The sequence below is a fragment of the Vidua chalybeata genome, chromosome 10 (genome assembly GCF_026979565.1).
Source record: "Vidua chalybeata isolate OUT-0048 chromosome 10, bVidCha1 merged haplotype, whole genome shotgun sequence".
NCBI classification, from domain to species: domain Eukaryota; kingdom Metazoa; phylum Chordata; class Aves; order Passeriformes; family Viduidae; genus Vidua; species Vidua chalybeata.
The window spans coordinates 10,977,825-10,995,116 of NC_071539.1; the positions used below are offsets into that span (position 1 = coordinate 10,977,825).

Genomic DNA, 17,292 nt, shown 5'->3' on the forward strand with positions numbered 1-17,292 from the left:
TCATGGTCAAGCATAGCAAAAGTGTTTAAGGTGGTTGTGTAAATTTCACTTTTTGTTCTTAGTTGGTAGCTTCCTTTCTTCCTTTCTTTCTCCTTTCTTTCTCCTTTCTTTAGGAGAACAAAACACTGCCTTTTTTTCTCCTAAATAATTAAAACATGTTCAAATTATTTTCTATTTCTTTGTGACTCTCCTTGTTTTCACCTTTGAATACTTTGCTGCAGGTTGCTATTGCATTCCCACTCTTCTAATGTGTTTTTTTTTTTTTTTTCCCTTCTTAGGGAGTTAGTTTGGTAGGGGAGAAAGCATAGCTGATTGACAGCTTTGAAAACATCAGGTAAAATGAATCTAGTTAACTGAGTTGAACTAAAACATGACTGCTTGAAAGAAGCTTGCTAAAGATTTGAAAGACCTGTTGATCTGAGCAGGAGGGGCTCAGGGAGCTGTAATGCCTTAAGCCAACCTCTGGGATCACCTTCAAGCTGACATCCGTCAGCATTTGTAGAGCTGACTGAACCCCACTCCTTTTAAAGATTTAGGAGCCATAATCCCTCTGCTGGATCAGATGGTAAAACAGATATTAGAGGTAGATTTCAAAAGTAGTGTTTGGGGGATTTCACTGCATCAGAGTTTTGCAGAGGAATTGAGTACTCTGTAAAAAGCCATTGTGGCTTGTATTGCATTGAGCACTTCCTTTCAGGAGACAACAGTCCTTTCTAGCAAAAATTCTCCATTTGAGAGTCAAGAAGTGTTTTGTTTTTGCCTTTCAACCCTTTGTTGACACACCTTCAGTAGAAGGGGCTTACTGAGAAATCAGACAGGTGTTGCTTGATGGTAGCTGGCGTGTGTATTGTGATACTGAATTACCAGCCAGGGTGCCTAGAGTGGGTAATACAGTATGTCTTCACAGGCAGGTGGGGAGAGCAGAGCTGCAGGCACTGCAACGTTTGTATCTTTCATTTTAAAATGTATTAAGCAAAAAGCTAAATTCCTGACAGGCAGCAGTTGAACTCCAAAGAAAAGTCCTAGCCAAAGCTCTTTCCTCTCCCTCTTGAGTAGATAACACATTTCCAGGCTCAGCTCTTTTGCTTTCAGGTCTGTACTCTGGTGGAAGTGGTGTTGCATTCCTCAAGCTGTTGGCACAACCTTTGTTCCTACTGCTAGATAATGGTTGTTCTCATCTTGTTAACTGATAGACTTGTTTGTTTAGTCAAACTCATTTTTTATATTGGTACTCCTAATTAATTTAGTTTTTCTGCTCAAGTATGTTGATTAATAGTCATGCTTTGGAATTCTGGGAATTGCTCACAATCTTACCCCTCATTACAGCAAGTGTCAGTTCGCAGCAAAATGGTGAGTGGGGGGACTGTCACCTCCTGCAGGGTGCAGTGGTGTGGGACCACTGAGGAGCAGCACCTGTGCCAAGAGGGTGATCCTTGCTTTCAGGCACTATCTGAGCGCACAAACAGCTTCTGCCTCGGGTTTTCTTTCTGAAGTGCCTTTGCTTTGAAATCTATATACAATATCCTGTCTTGCTCTGTGGATATAGCGATTATCACTGATCCAGGACGAAGTCACTATGACCTAGTTGTTGGCATCTATTTATGCCAGTAAATGGCTGTGCATCAGGTTACTCCTGGTTGCAGCAAAGTTGGCGGGGTGGGAAACTCAAGCCCGTCTCTGTCTGACAGCAGGTAGCCCATGGACAGATTTACACCGGTGTTAAATGACTGTCCCTTCAGTGATTACACACTCACAGGCGGCTCTGCCTGGGGTAGATGTGAAATCATGGCTCTGTGCCATGTCCCCAAGCCTGTGCAATGCCTGTGAGGCTTGAACTCCTCTTGCAGTCAGGTGACAAAAAGGCAGCTCAGCCCCTGTTGCCTCTTTTGACTCTGCTGGGCACTGTCACTAAATTTTCTCACGTCCTAACTGTGCTCCAAGGCAGAGGTGGGCTCCTGGTTACCCTCCTTTCCTGACATGCCAAGTTCAAGTTGTTGGCTGGAACCTGCAGCTCTTGAGTCTGCCCTGTGTTTCTTTGTTGGATGGGCTTGTTCATCATAACTCATTAGCTCTTGGCTGTTTGCTTTCTGTGAATTTAGAGTGTAGGTCTAATGCCTTCCTTGCTAGTTGTAGCCCAAGGGGTCCAACAGTTGGGGTCCTAAAGGGTGGGTGAAAAGCAGATCCCTTTCTCTGCTCACTGAGGGGCTGTGCTCTTCGATCACGAGCCTCAGCATTCGTGCTGGTTTTGGGTACATCTCAGTCCTTCTGAAAGCAGTGATTTTTGGTTTTCCGCTTTCTTGTAACCCCAGCTTTCTGTCTTTGAAGATCCTATACATAAAATTACAGTCAGCACCAGGAGTCCTGATCGGTAACTGAGGGTGTGTATCTCCTTCCATTTGTTCAATTCTCTGGATGCCTGCAGACACTGGACACATATGCCATGCCTTCTGTGCACCACTGCTCTTCAATATTTATACTTGCATTTCAGCCCATCACCTTTGGGTGCCCAATTCTTTATGCTTCAATGATGTCAAGGCATCCAGGTGATTAGTTGGCTTTTTGAGATTTTTTTTTTAGGCTTTCTGTCCTTGAAACCTTCACAGTGCTATGAGCAAACTGATGTGTTGAAGGAAACAATGCTTTACAGGTTTTCTTCCTTTTTAAATACAAGTGATTATTTTTCTTCCTCTTGAGATGGAAAGACAACATGGTGAGCTCACTCTTACCTTCAGTAAGGAATTGCTTTTTAATTAAAAAACAATAAGGAATTTCAGGCTTAAAAGATGTATGATACAAATCACCATCTAGATGTGTTTCGCAACTTTTTTTTTTGTAATTGTTTGGCATGTTCCCCGTTTCCGCGGGCTGGGTAAATCCTTTGTGGGTTTAATCTCTAGCCTGAAGGCACATAAAATACATTGCACAATTTGGCCTTTGCATTTTAAAGAAATCTCTTTTTTTGTATCTTAAATACGTGTAGCATCTTCTCTGCCACATGGCAGGATGGTGTTGAGTGAGGAGGGAAGGAACTTGCTTGGCTTATGTTTAATCCCTCTCTCCTACCCAGTGTCTCTTGCAAGTTTGATTTTTCCTATATTAGAAGTGTGTACACTCTGGAATGCAAATAATCCCTGACTATCACTAGCTAATCCTTTTCCTGCTGCATCACATCATCTGCCACCCGCCCTTGCACGCGCTGGCTCTCCCCGTCCCAGTGGGGTACATGGCCACAGGGTGCTCCTGACCAGTATGAACCTGTCACTGCTGTGTTTGAACAGCTGGGAACGGGGCTCTGTTGGCCCATGGCTGCTAGAGACCTTTTCCTGTGAGGAAACAAACACCCTGGGGCTTTCACTTCTCTTTATCTGCAAGAACTGAGGACACAGGAGATGGGGAAATGCCAGCAGTTCTTGTGGGTTAGGTTGTTATAGGGAGAGCTCTGCAGTCATAAATGTCGGAATACCAGGAGAAAACTGAATGCCTCTGGTGTAGGGTTCTGAAAAACCTGCTGTGTTTTGGAGCAGCCTTACACAGGAGGGGAGACTGGAGAGTCTCCTTCATGGAAGATATCCAGGAAAATGGGTTTAGGTTGTACAATACTGAACCACTTGGGACTTTCCTTGCCATCCTCCCTGCTAAGCAGATGCCTTTATTTTGGTGAGGGATTTTGAAAAGAAACCACCAACTTCAGCCTTGATATTTTGCTGAGTTAAGGTTTCCAGATGTGAACACACTCCGTGGAAATGCTGTGTTAGTTTACTGTTGTAGTGGGGAGCATCTTAAGAGAAATCTAATATGCTCCAAATTAGCACAGTGAATAAGAGCATCTTGTTCTGTTCCAAGTGCTCATTGCATGGTCACAGCCTCCCTTTTGGAGCCAGCTGCTGGGTTATGCTCTAGGTTATGGTCACTGTGGGCTGGTCTTTGGGCTCTTCAACTCTTCTGGCCTTTGAAAAATAAAATACTGGATTCCATTTACCTTATTTTTGGATGTAATGATTTGAGTTCAGAAGTGAGGGGACTGCTACAGAGATGTTCAGTAGATGTAGGAGATGATTTCAAAAAAATTGATGAAATGTCAGATTTCGTATAACTCCCAAATTGATCAAGGTCTTGTTTTCAAGTACTGCTCAGTTACAAGGTTGATGTTTTGATTTAATCCCTCTGCAAGAGTAGGAAGATTTCTTAGAAAACAGGATGAAGCACTTTTATGTCTGTGGTTTTGAGTGCTTCCAGGATTACAGGATGCTGTGAAAAGAATAGCATCTGTTTTGTTAGGTGGGTGGTGGGTGTCCTTTGCAAGAAGGGAGTGTGTGCCCAAGAGAAATAAAGGCTTTATTTGTTCGAGTAAATGAAGTGCTCTTTATCTGAAGATTTTTGCCTTTGGGGAAGTTAGGATGTAGATTTATGCTCTGCTATTTTACAGCGGGTAAAGGTCTAGGGGTTTTGTCACTTTTCTGGAAGTGTGGCTGTTGTACAAACAAATGCAGTGCCTGTGCAGTGGCTGGTGCTTTCAATTACATGTACAAAGCCATCTCCATGTTCCTGGTCTACCTTTATCCCTAGCTGAACTTCTGACTCTCTTTTGGTCTGTTCCCCGTTCAGTATTCCACCGAACTGAAAAAGCTGTACTGCCAGATCGCCAAGACGTGTCCCATCCAGATCAAAGTGATGACCCCACCACCTCAGGGAGCTGTCATCAGGGCTATGCCAGTCTACAAGAAAGCTGAACACGTCACTGAAGTGGTCAAACGCTGCCCGAACCACGAGCTGAGCCGGGAGTTCAACGAGGGTAAGGAGGGCAGTGCTGTGCTGGCAGTCCCTCTCCAGAGCTGCTTGGCTGATGAGCGGCCACTGAGGGATGTGACAGCAGCTTCAGAGCAAGCCTTCTGGAAACAGACCTCCCTGTGACACCTTGTGCAGCTTTTTATTTCCTGTGCTTGGCAGGAAGGATCATGCAATCAGTGCTTTAGCTGTCCCTGTGCATGCTCGTCCTTGGGAGGAAAGCACTGAAATAAACCTCGTGCCTGCCCAGGTCGGATGGATGTCTGTCCCCATGGCAGGCACTGCCCCTCTGCTAGCCTTTCTCTGCTCTGCTTTTGCCCCTGCAATGAGAAGCAGCTGTTCTTTTGCTCAGGAATGAGCTTCCATGTGGCTGGGACAGGGATCTAGTAACAGGATGCAATATCATCTCCAGCCCTAATCCACGCCTCAAAGACGGAGGGGCTGTTTGTCTCTGGCAGGGTAATGCTAAGTGCCAACATCAACTGTAGGCAATGTTCTTCTACATGTAACACTCTCAGTTCAGTACTAATGTTTTAATCTTTTACTTGCTTCTCCTCATGTTAGTGAAGTAGCAGCTGTTTTTAAAATGTCCTTTGGTTTTCTGCAAGCTCATGGGCTGGGCTCCATTTTCCCTTGGTCATTTAAGTTCACATAAGTTCAGATGAGCATCTGTTTTATTCTACATACATTATTTATCTCCTACTGTAAAAAAACCCAGTTGGTGTCAGTTAGCAGAATGTCTTAGGAGTCTGGATCCCATTGCTGGTTACAGTGCAGCCAGCTAGACAAGCCCCAGAAATAAGCAAGGACTTGGGAGTGTAAAATCAGAGTGGAGCAAGACAGTTCCTCAAAACAGTTTTTTATATTAAAAAGTGCTTTTCTGAGAGGACTGGATTTATTGAGGTTTGACACCATTCAGTAATGGAGTTTTAAGAAATGAAAAAACTATAAATTCTTATTCTGAAATAATTATTTCTGTAGAAATAGGCTGTATTTTGAGTAAGTAATTAACAGTTAATAAACAAAACAAATTCTTGAGATGAATCCATAGCAGGCTCCTCTCCTCAGCATTTAGTTATATGTTGTAGAAACACTGAAGAAAATTTGTAGGCAGGAAGCTTTTAATTATTGGAAAGTGGACTAGGAACCGAGAAGATCATGTTCCCTTCTGCTGCTGCTGTAAGCAAGCATGATTTTTCAAGCTGACCATTAATTAAATGCATAGTTCTACTGCTTCTTGAATCTTTTTTTTAAGGATCAAGACTGATGGAAGGAGGCAGAAGAGGGCTAGCAATTGATGGGAAAAAAGAGTAGAAATTGAGACTTGAAGGAATTTCCTTTGTATATGCATTAGAGGGAGGAAAATAAAGACTTTCAGCTGGTGTGAAAATCCAGCAGGAGTTATCTGCTGGAAGAACTGCTGTGAGCTGCCATTCAGTTCACATTTTGGCTCACTTCTTCTGGGACCGTGGGAAGCCCTTGTTCAAATTTGGCCACAGGCATCCAGAATGAGCTTGAGAAAGCCTGTGTTGCCTTTGGTGCCTGGCAGCAGGGATCTTGGGAAGGGATGCTTCAAGGGCTGAGAGGCACCTCTGTGTGCTCTGATGGACCTCTGGGGCCACGTGCATCTCCCTTGATGGCAGATCTTGCCACCCTGTGCATGACCTTACTTCACTAAACAGTCTCTTGTTTTTTTTCCTCTTTGCCTTTGCAGGACAGATTGCACCTCCCAGCCACCTGATCAGAGTGGAAGGGAACAGCCATGCCCAGTATGTAGAAGACCCCATCACTGGGAGGCAGAGTGTGCTGGTCCCCTACGAGCCACCGCAGGTATGCTGTGAGCTCGAGCTGGTGTCATCCTGGCACACAAGGGTTGGGGGTTGTAACCCTGGTCAAAGGAGATGGGGTCTTGGGCTTTCCCTGTCCTCATCACAATGAATCCCTTCTTCCTTTCTGTCAGAAATGAGCTGTGAAACACCCAACACCCTCCTTATCCCTTGAGAGCAGGAATTCTTCATTTCTTTTAAGGAAGCTTTGTATTGGGGGCCTATTTCATGCTGGTCCATTTGCAGCCCAGCTTAGGAAATGCAAGAGGAGAGCTTGGGAAAAGCAGAGCTTTCCATCCACGATCTCTTCCTCTCCACCTTTGTCTCAACCAGGTTGGTACTGAGTTCACCACAGTCTTGTACAACTTCATGTGCAACAGCAGCTGCGTTGGAGGGATGAACCGCCGCCCAATCCTTATCATTGTGACCCTGGAAACCAGAGAGTAAGTTGTGCATCATGAGTGTAACCCTTCTGGCTTCTCTTCCACTTAGGGTAGCATTCTACATCCTTAGGAACAGCTTAATTCAAGGGGCTATAGGATATTTTTTAGATCTTTGCAGCTGGGAGTTGCCCAGCACCTGAGAAATCTAGACTGGGAAATGGAAGGTGCAGAGTGTGGTGTGAAGCTGAGAGCTGCTGGCTTGTGTCCAAGATGCCAGCTGATGTTTCTCCTCACCTCTCTTCCCAGTGGGCAAGTCTTGGGCCGCCGATGTTTCGAAGCCCGTATTTGTGCTTGCCCAGGCAGAGACCGCAAGGCAGACGAGGACAGCATCCGCAAGCAGCAAGTGTCTGACAGCACAAAGAATGGTGATGGTACGAAGCGCCGTAAGTAGCTGCAGAGCTGGGCAGATGGGGCTGTCTCCGAGTGCTTGTGCCACAGGGACAGAGTGGTGCTGTGCATGGGCTTGCAGGCAGGGGGGCATTAGATGTCTATTCTCCTAGGGTGAATCAGCCTAAAAATTGAGCTGGTGTTCACAAAGCAGTGTTTGACAGTCTGGGTGTGTGGGCTCCCTTGCAGCATTGCTGGTGTTAGATTAGCCCTGCCAGTGGTGACTGGAGGGGGTGTTTATTTGCCACCTTCCAATTGTATGTCTGGAACTCTGAACCTTTTGAACCTTTGCTGCTTGTTTGGGGTCATGCTGTTATTCTTTGCTTCATCTAGCCAGTGTTCTGTGCTGTGGCAGGTGTCTTCCAACCACAGGGATCTAGACTGAGGCTGCACACAAACCCTGCTGTGCATCGCCGACGTCCTGGCAAGCAGCCTCTCTGTGCTCTGAAGAGAGCCAAGTCCTCACTGGACATGCAGGATGTGGAAATCCACCTTTGGTTTCCCCTGTACTCAGTGAAGGAAGCAGGCTGAACAGCAGGGCGCAGGTTATGACAGGAGGCAGACTAGAGAGGGACTTTTTGTCAGTGAGTTCTGCTCCCTGCCAATGGTCTCACCTTTATGGATCACTGATTTCACCAGCAGCTTGTGAGCCTTATAATACCAAAATTTTCTGTAACTTTCCTGTAAAGAGCCAGTGCTTGTCTGGAGTGTGACTTGCCAGGGTTCTGCCAGCACTCCTTGGCTGACGTGTTTCCCCAAGTGACATGGCCAGCCAGCATCTGCAGTCGTGTCTGCCTTAAGGAGCCAGGAGCTTCAAGGACAGTTCTGGAGTGGCTCAGGCAGAGATCCCTTCAGAGCACTACAGATCTGAGCTGGTCGTGCACTTCATATCTCTTTTGTATCTCTCTTTTTGCCTTTTTCTTCTTTGTGTGCTCCTCCCCTCTCTCTTCCCCCCTTTTCTTTTTTTAATGGGATGCCTTTGGGGTTTCTTTTCCAGCTTTTCGACAAGGAACTCATGGCATACAGATGACATCTATCAAAAAAAGACGCTCCCCAGATGATGAGCTCTTGTACTTGCCAGTGAGTTCTCTCTCTTTTTATTTACCCTATGTTTAATATCTTTAATGGTGACTCAAGGCTCACCTAGACTTCAGAAAGAGCTGAGGATGGGGCTGGGGTGTGAAAGAATTATTTTTATTTTCTTTAACTCCATGAACTGCAAATTTTAAATACATATTCCAAATAAAAATATTAAAAATCCCACTAGGTGCTAAGAATGGCTTATGCAAGGCATATGAGAATATCCCAAGGGATCTCTCTGTCCTGGTGGAAACACTGTCTTTGAGATCTAACAAGGTTTCCTCCTCTTTCCTTTCTGGGTCTGTGGCACATGACATTTCTCTAGAAAGCTGGGTGTTTTCTTACTGATAGGTGGATGCTTCTGTGGCTTTTATGTTTATTGCAGTTGTAATGCAGTGATAGAATTGAAATATGCAGTATTAAGTGCAGACTTGGAAAGGGCAAGAAATATCTCTAATTGGCCATTTAGCTCCTTCCCATGAGCCATGTTTAATTGTTTAAATCACAAATCATGGTGTGCTTGGAGAAGAAGGGAGAGCCAAACCCAGCTCCCAAATTCATGTGCTGTCTTTTCTGAGGGCATGTAATATTCAGCACCAGATCTGCTTACATCTGAGACAAGTAAAGACATTTTCTGTCTAAATAGGTTGGATCAGGATGTTGCTTTTGGCTGGCATAGATCCACACTGAGCCATATGACAACCCCAAGATGTTCATCAGCCTGCAGTGTGAGATTATCACTCTTCAGTATTTGCTGCACCTCTAGAACAAAGCTAGCATTTTTGTGTGAGCATACTGTATAAACAGACTATTTGCATCCTGCTCTGGTTGTTTACTTGACATTCTCAAAGACTTTCTAAGGTGGCTATCAATAAGGTCTATAAATGCCGTCCTTTAAAGCTTTTCTTTCCCCCCAACCCCCTGTCCTTTTCCTGTGACCCAGGTGAGGGGACGGGAGACATACGAAATGCTACTGAAGATCAAAGAGTCCCTGGAGCTGATGCAGTTCCTTCCCCAGCACACGATTGAGACCTACCGGCAGCAGCAGCAGCAGCAGCACCAGCACTTGCTCCAGAAGCAGTGAGTACCAGCGTGCTTGCAGTGTCAGTGCAGTGGGGAGAGAGGAGAGAGACACAGAAGGCTTCTGCACAGGTGTTCACAGGGACACGGTGCTCAGTTGAGGGCTGAGCAATGGGACAAAGCGGTCCTGCTTCCCCCAGCGCATGACCTGACTGCTGGCAAGGTCCCTCTCTATTCTTTCATCCCACATATTTCAACTTTTGGCCTTAGAGGGTGAATGAGGATGGGCTCAGTGCCTCATTTGACTTCCAGCCAGAGCCCAAGACACAGCAGAGCCATTGACAGACAGCCTGTGGTCAGAAACCTGCTGCATGTGCCCATCCCTGCTGGGCAGCACAGCCTGGGTGCACTCCTGTCCCATCACTCCATGGAAATAGCAGCAGACATGGAACCATCTCCAGTGTCTTCTCCAGGGTATCCATCTGACCACCTTGCTAAGAGTGTGTAGAGCTGGGACTGTGAGCACGAGCTCAGCCAAGTGCTTGCACCCCACTGCAGTGCATCTCTCGTGCATTGGAGGGCTGGTGTTTCAGTGGTACAACAGCACTTCAGGTTGTTCAGGCAGCTGAAAGTCAAGAGCAAAGCTGAAACACAAAAAAAAATTCCTTTGCGGCTATTGGGCACTTCAAAAAAAGATTCTATACACACTTTTGAAGTATTGTCAAAAACTGTCCTTTGCCAGATGACTCTTCACATTGCTCATGAGAAATTTTCCATCCTTTCTGAACTCAGCTAACAGGGATTGCTCTGGATGCTGTGAGGAGGATGGAGAAAAGAAAGGCCAAATAGGTGTCTTGGTTCCCAAAGCTTTGCAGTCAGAGGCTTGGGCAGAGAATGACTTCCCAGACAGGCAGTAAGCAGTGTCATTCATGGGCATTGCTTCACCTGCTGTCTTGGGTGACAGAAAATAGCCCCCAGGCTGTAGGTGGCTGCCAGTGGCAGTGCTTGGGATCTCGTGCATTCCTGGAGGCTGTGGGTATAACTCATTCCTCTGCAGAGGTTAGCATGGGGCCAAGGCACCACATAAGTCCCACTTGAGCCTGTAGGGATTTATTTCAGTGCCTTGGCCTTGTCTCAGGACTTCTGCAATACCACAGCTTTCTGCCAGATCTCTGCATGTGTTCACATTTCGACCTGTGTGTTTTTAGTGTCAGCTGGAGTCCTGTGGAGGTGTGAGAAAAGCCTTCTGCCAAAATGTCTGGAGCATCCAGGGGCTCTGGATTCTTAAAAATCTCATTATTGTTATTTACTTTTATCAGTCATCTGCACTGTTTGTATATACTATAGCTTGTATTTACTAGCTCCTAGGCACTGTGGCATTTGTGTGCTTTACTGCTTGTCTTCAAAGCTTCACCTGAACCACAGCCTTTTCAGCTGAGAAATGGTTTTGGAAGCAGAAATGGACAGCAACAGATGACAGCTTTCCCTTGGTGCTGACAGTTGGCTTTGCCATAATTACTTTTTTCATTCTTTCTATATCAGTAGAATAGGTTCCTGGCAAATGAGGTTGGTATTTTTGTTACCTTTAAGACCAGCATGTAGAAGTTCAGCCATTTAATTTAATGGAACTTCTTTTGGCATGTCTCCTGGCACTTGTCCAGTTACAGACTCATTTTTCTCAGTTGCTGAGTGTGCTCATGCAGGGGAGAAAGATTAAGAGCTTTAAAGGGTGCCAGGAGCATGGAGAAAAATAACTTTCAGTATTTGTCCAGAGCTGCTGCAGTTGTCTCTGTCCACAGCCTGCCATCAAGCATTGTCCTCTGTGCTGAAATGCATATTCAGGCAAGTTTCTTAGGTGCACTTTGGGTTTTGGTGCTTTTTCCTCAGTAATCCATGGTATGACTTAATATCTGAAGGAATGTGTTCAGGGCAAAGAGATGTTTAGGCTGAAAAGACTCTTAAGATGCAATTGCACCCCAAAAAAGGAACATTAGGTCTCAATGTAAGAATAGGGAGAGCAGCTGCTTTGTAGGGAATGGTTTGGATAAGAGCAGCCTTGCATGTGAGCAGGTTGCTGGGAGATGTCTTGCCACTGCTTCCTTGTCAGACTGGCCAAACTCAGGAGCACAGAGACTCCTTTTTGAGTCTGTTCTGGCCTTTCACTTTGTATGCAGGGATGTACTTTAAAATTTTGGTCCCGGTTTACCTTTAGTTCAATGCACATGTGAAAAGTGGGAACTGGAAAGTGTGTATGCAGTGACCAAGGTGGAATGTATTGGAAGCTGTGGGTCCTAGCAGGTCTCTGTGGGAATGGAATGTTTGAAAGTTGCCTTCGGTTCGTCCTTCTCAAAATGGAGCAGCATCCACATGTGCTCTAGAGTCACACCTTGGTGCAGAAACTGTGGATTTTTCAGTTTGCTTTTTGGGGCAGTAGTTAACATAGAAAAGCTATCTAGGTGTGTGGAAAGAGTTTTCCCTGTCACTCCTACAACATGGAAAGCTTCATCTCTTTTGAAGAGTAGGAAAAGTAAGGTTAAGATGATCATGGTGAAAGGTAGTTTTAAAAATATAAATCTGCCATTTTGGAAAACAACTGTGTAATGGCTCTCGTGCACATACAGACCAGCACTGCATTTGACAGGCCAGCACATGCAGCTGTCTGACTGTTCTGGAATAGGAAGGACAAATCTGGTGACAATCAGAATTCTTGTGTCTCACTAGATGACTAAAATACTGCAATGCTTCACATTGTGCCAGACCACAATATTTCTCTGTCTCATCTCCTCTCTCTGCTTGCTCCTTTGTGCATGGTTTTCTCCTATTTACTGTTATGCCAAATACCTTCATGATCATAGGTGGGAAGTTGTTGGGTTTTTTTCTTTCCATTTCTATTCTTCCTTTTTCACTGTCAAATCCTGGGGCCCATACTTGAACTGCAGCACACATGTTTATTTAGAAGAGTTCATAGTCTTCTACCATTTGTGTAAAACAGATTTGCCAGATGATTACTGCTGCAAGAGATATCAGAGGTGGCTCATGCTTTGGGGAGGGAATGTTTCCTCATTGTCCTGCTGTGAAATATATTTGCCATCAATATTCCCACAGAGCTACCTGCATAGTCTTTAAGGGTTTCACTACAAAACACTTTTTCATGTAGTGGGTTTCACTCTGCTGAGCACTGTTTTCAAAACTATATGTATTTCAGTTTCCTGCAGCAGAGAATCACAGAATATTTCAAGTTGGAAGAGACACGTAAAGTTCATAAGGAACACCAAGCCCAACTCCTGTGACTGAAGGGTTTTTACAAAGTCTTCCAATGGCTGCCAAGAAGGGGGCTCTTACATCCAAGTGGGATCTTGTACCCCAGCAAATATTTCTTTCCTATCAGCAGGGCTGCAGCTATGAGCCCACTGGCTGCCCTTCAGTCTAGTGAGCAGCACAACTCACTATCCAAATGAGAAGGAATTAACCTCATTAATGAGCTGTGACAGAACTGAGCTATCCATGCCTGGAGTGCTCCAGCTGAGCTGCGATGATCCCAGTGCTTGCTGTTGTGGGAAGGGGGCTGGTGGGGAAGGCATTCTTTGTATCTTCCCCTCATTAATCTCACTTTTGGTGTGAAAGCTAACAGTGGATTCTTGCATGATTTTGCTTGGTTTTGTAGTGCTGTGCTTGCATGTGAACTCCAGGCACCTGGATAGTGTTCTCACTACAGCATGGCCAAGATGAAAGCCAGGTAGAAGTGCTTTATGGGCTCTGAGGATACAGTGCCCTCTGCATCAGCTGGTGGCCCCAGGGACCCCTCAGCTTTCCAAAGGAGAATAATGGAGCTGTAATCAGTATGACCAAGAGGCACTGTTCTCCCTCTCTAGCACCAGCTTCTGGTTTTGAAGTGATTGTAGTTAGAAGTAGACTCAATGGAAGCTGCTACTCCTTTTCCTCTTTGAGTGCTTTTCTTCCTCCTGGATTTGTCACTGGAAACATAATCAGGGCCTTATTTGTACCCATGAGACTAGGACAGCATCAGATTTCTCTATCAACTGGTTGTTTTCCCTTCCTTGCCAAGCACTTGCTTGTGCCTGGGGCTTTCCAGCTTCCTAAATCTCCCTGTTACATACCCTCACTGTAGGTGCTAAGACATCTGCTTTTTCCCTCTTTGAAAACCCATACTGTGATCATGAAGGTGGAAAGTAACTGTTTCTCTCATGGTGACTAGCAAAGGGTCCTGTACATTCATATTTTTCTTTTCTCTGGTTCCTTCTTTACAGTCTCCTTTCGGCCTGCTTCAGGAGTGAACTCGTGGACTCAAGGAGAGACCCTCCCAAACAGACTGATGCTATCCTAAAACATTCCAGCCCCCCAAACCCATCAGTTTATCCATAAACCGAGCTGGCAGGGCCACTTTGCCCAGCTGGCAGGACTAGGAACAGTGGGGCAAATACACAGCCTGGTAGCAGCAGAGTGACTAGTGAGAGTAAACTTCTGAAGGGACTCAAACTTTGCAAAAACAACAGACACTTCTACAGACCTCTTAGCTGTAGCCAATAGCATTATGAGGTCGGGAACCATGATGTTGTCTGTCTTGGTGTAACTTTTGTTCCCCTGTTTTTGTAATGTGTTAATACTCTTTCTTCTTCTGTATTTGTGGAACTCAGCAGAGTTTCTCTGAGCAGGTCTCAATTTTAAAATGGCTTTTGTCTTGTTTAAGTTAAAAAATGTGTCCATGGACTGGGGGGATGGAAGCAGAGGATATGTGTTTAAATGGTCTGTGATAGTCAATTTGGCCTGTTTCAGTGCTGGTCATGCACTAGTATAAGTAGCTGGTGTATTTGTACTGCTGGGCAGGGAGAGGTAATAATTATATGAAGTGGCACTGCTAAGAAACCTTTTTTTTTTTTTCTGCAGAAAAGCCCTCGACTTTGGCATCATGAGTTGTTTCCACTTATTTCCAACCTTAAAGGGTCTGATGTAAAGTACATCAAAATTGTAAGGAAGGCTGTGTGACTTTGACTTTGCACCAGCTCTGCTGACATTGATCCAGCTTTACTGAGCTTAGGGAGTTCCTCCTGACTCTGTGGGCTCGATCCAAGTGGTGGGCTGAACTGCACAAGTTGAATGTGTGGTAGAGTTGTAATGATATCCATGTGTGCCCAGTGTCCCTGTCCCTTTGCAGCCCAGGGTATAAAGGGTAAAGTGTCCAAAGCTCCCTAGCTGTGAAAAGGGGCTGGAGCTAGCCGCTTTCCTTACAGATGTTCAGAAGTTTAGATGTTGCCTGAGCATTTCCATCAACCCTACTATCTTTTGCCCCATCTCTCCAAGCCTCATAGTTCAAAGGAAAGCAGAGTCATCACATGTTGCAGTAGGCTCAGCCAAGTGGCCTCAGGCCATGTCCACCTTGCCCATTAATCCTGCAACCAGAGGGTCTTGCTAATTGTGCCTGAAGTGTTTCTGGGTTTAGCAATCCCTGCACAGAAGACTTTTTCTCAGCAAGGACTTGTAAATTCTCACACTGCTTTTATCAAACTCTTTCTCTAAAAGCCATTCGTATGGGGCTTGGCTAGGAGGGGTCTGTGCCAAGCCAGACTGTCACAAAAGAGGAACAATCTGGATGTGCATAGTTCCAGTGAGGGAGGAGGGATTTGAGGGTGGGCATTTTGCTTACTGAGAGGTGCTCAAACATCTTTACATGAAGAGCAGCCCCTGATGCTGGGAGAGAAGGGTTCTTCAACCCATGCTCTTAGGCATTGCTTCTGAGGAGCCCTCCAGTCTTCACAGCAGCAAGACATGGAAATGTGAGGAAGGTACGCCAGGAACAATGGCTGGGGAGCAGAGCTTGGTTGCAAACGCCAGTGATCAGCAGCTCCGGAGAAACTCAAGAGGCTGTATAAATCCTGCTGGGGACCTGTGTGCCCTGCAGTGCAGTCTGCTGGATTTATTTGGGGCAGACATGGCTCTGACAAACTTGAGGTTAGGCAGTGTGAAGAGAAGGTGCCTCCCAAAGGCAGAGCAGGCCGCCTGGCCACCCACCAAGGAAAAAAAGCCTGATGCAGTTGGAGAAGACTCTTATCTCTGACCATCACATCATCTGCTTCTAGGCAGCAGAGCAGGGATCTCAGCAGGTAATGACTCCTACTGACATCCCCTTTGGGAGCCATATACCATCTCTGACTGTCTCCAATGTCTTAGCAAGACTTGCTCTACCATAGCAGTAGTGGAGGAGGGCTGATGGAAAAGAGCCCCCAAAACTGGGGTTAAATATATAAATAACAGCTAATTAAGCACTAGCAGTGCCTATTTCATACAGTTGCAGCTCTACAGTCGTTCCTTGTGTAAAGGTAATCAAAATCAAGTGCCTTGTTACCTTGCCTGGAAATTCCAGGAAGTTCTTTGAGATCACAAAGCAGGTCACTATTGTTCTGTGCCATTTTATTTGGGAAAAGAAAGGCAGTATGATTGATACCTTTCCCTGTGAGAGGTGGGAACCTGAACTGTAAATGCAGCCCAGACATAGGATTATGTTTGGCACTGTTTTCTGTTCTTCCAGTGAAGGTTTGTTCCTAGATTTTTGCATTTTCTGCTTCTGGATGGCAATATGGAAGTACTGGGACAGGAAAATACTGATCTGTATTTAGAGCACTGCTCCTGGACCTGTTCACCAGCAAGTTTGAGGAGGCATCCACAGCCTGCACTGGAAGATTCCAGTTCATCATTTGGTGTGGCCTCTAGGAAATGCCTTGTACTGTAATGAGCAATACAACATCTCAGACTTTCACTAAACAAGAATGTAAATTATTTGGATCCTATTGTTTTCTGGAATGCCTTTCTTATTTGTCCCACTTGGCTATAAGAGGGTGATGATTGTGATGCTGATCTTAGTGGTGACTTGATTTGCTTTCCAACTACCAGGTGGTTATATTAGAAGGTGCTATTCTTGTTTTCTTTTATCAAATACCTGGAGCTGAAAGCAATTTGAGTTGCTTTGTAGTCTGTCCTCTGCAGATAAAATGAAAACTTTATCCCAGCTATCTTTTCGTTGCTTCTTTGCCATCTGTGTGTCTTCAGGAAAATAAGTCTTTTCCTTTCAAGGAATAACCAAGTGGACTAATTGAGCCTTATCAGGTACTCAGGTTATATCAGTCTGTGTCAGCTACTTGATATAGATCCACTCCCTGTATTACAGCTCCATTCCCTGAAGAGCAGATTGCATTCATGGCCTGCCTTGAGAAATTCCCGTACCTGAAATCTAAGGGGAGTCATTATTGCCAGCCCTGGCCCTGTGCTGTAGCTCCTGTCTGCCCAGTAACTACTGGAGCTCCTCCTTTCCATGCTCCCAGTGAGGTACCAAGCCTTCAAACCACTGGAGTGATTGAAAAGATGCACTGTTGTTTGCTTTAGCATAGAAGCAGTTTGGGATGGGGGGAGTAAGGGCTTCTCTCTGCTTTTCAGTGTCCTGCTGCTTCATGGCCCTTCAAAGCAGATGAATGAAACTGAGCACATCTGTGTCACTCGTGTGCCATTATTGGACTACATCAGTGACACCCTAGTGCTACACAGCCCTGTGGGAAACCTTGCTTTAAAGACTGTTGTCCCTGAGCACACTGGCCTTGTGTGAACCTGGGATGTGATCTTTGGTGTGGCTGCTGAAAGAAAGGGCAGACACAGAACTGGACAGCTCTGATTCTACTTGTCTGTCTCTGCACTGACTGGCTCTGGGTCTGCAGGGAGAGCAAACTGTGGGCACAGGGGTTTGG

General features: G+C 45.5%; 1 protein-coding gene across 3 annotated transcripts in view; it reads left to right on the top strand.

Annotated features, from left to right (window-relative positions):
- TP63 (tumor protein p63) overlaps nucleotides 1–17,292 on the top strand; it is an 81,835-nt gene that overhangs the window by 55,116 nt on the left and 9,427 nt on the right. For 2 of the 3 annotated variants that reach the window (XM_053952036.1, XM_053952033.1), the window contains exons 3-8: nucleotides 4,606–4,792; nucleotides 6,500–6,615; nucleotides 6,945–7,054; nucleotides 7,301–7,437; nucleotides 8,439–8,521; nucleotides 9,465–9,601. In XM_053952036.1, coding sequence (XP_053808011.1) covers nucleotides 4,606–4,792; nucleotides 6,500–6,615; nucleotides 6,945–7,054; nucleotides 7,301–7,437; nucleotides 8,439–8,521; nucleotides 9,465–9,601 — 770 coding nt within the window. The remainder of the gene's footprint in view (nucleotides 1–4,605; nucleotides 4,793–6,499; nucleotides 6,616–6,944; nucleotides 7,055–7,300; nucleotides 7,438–8,438; nucleotides 8,522–9,464; nucleotides 9,602–17,292) is intronic. The other variant, XM_053952034.1, reaches the window with a different exon arrangement.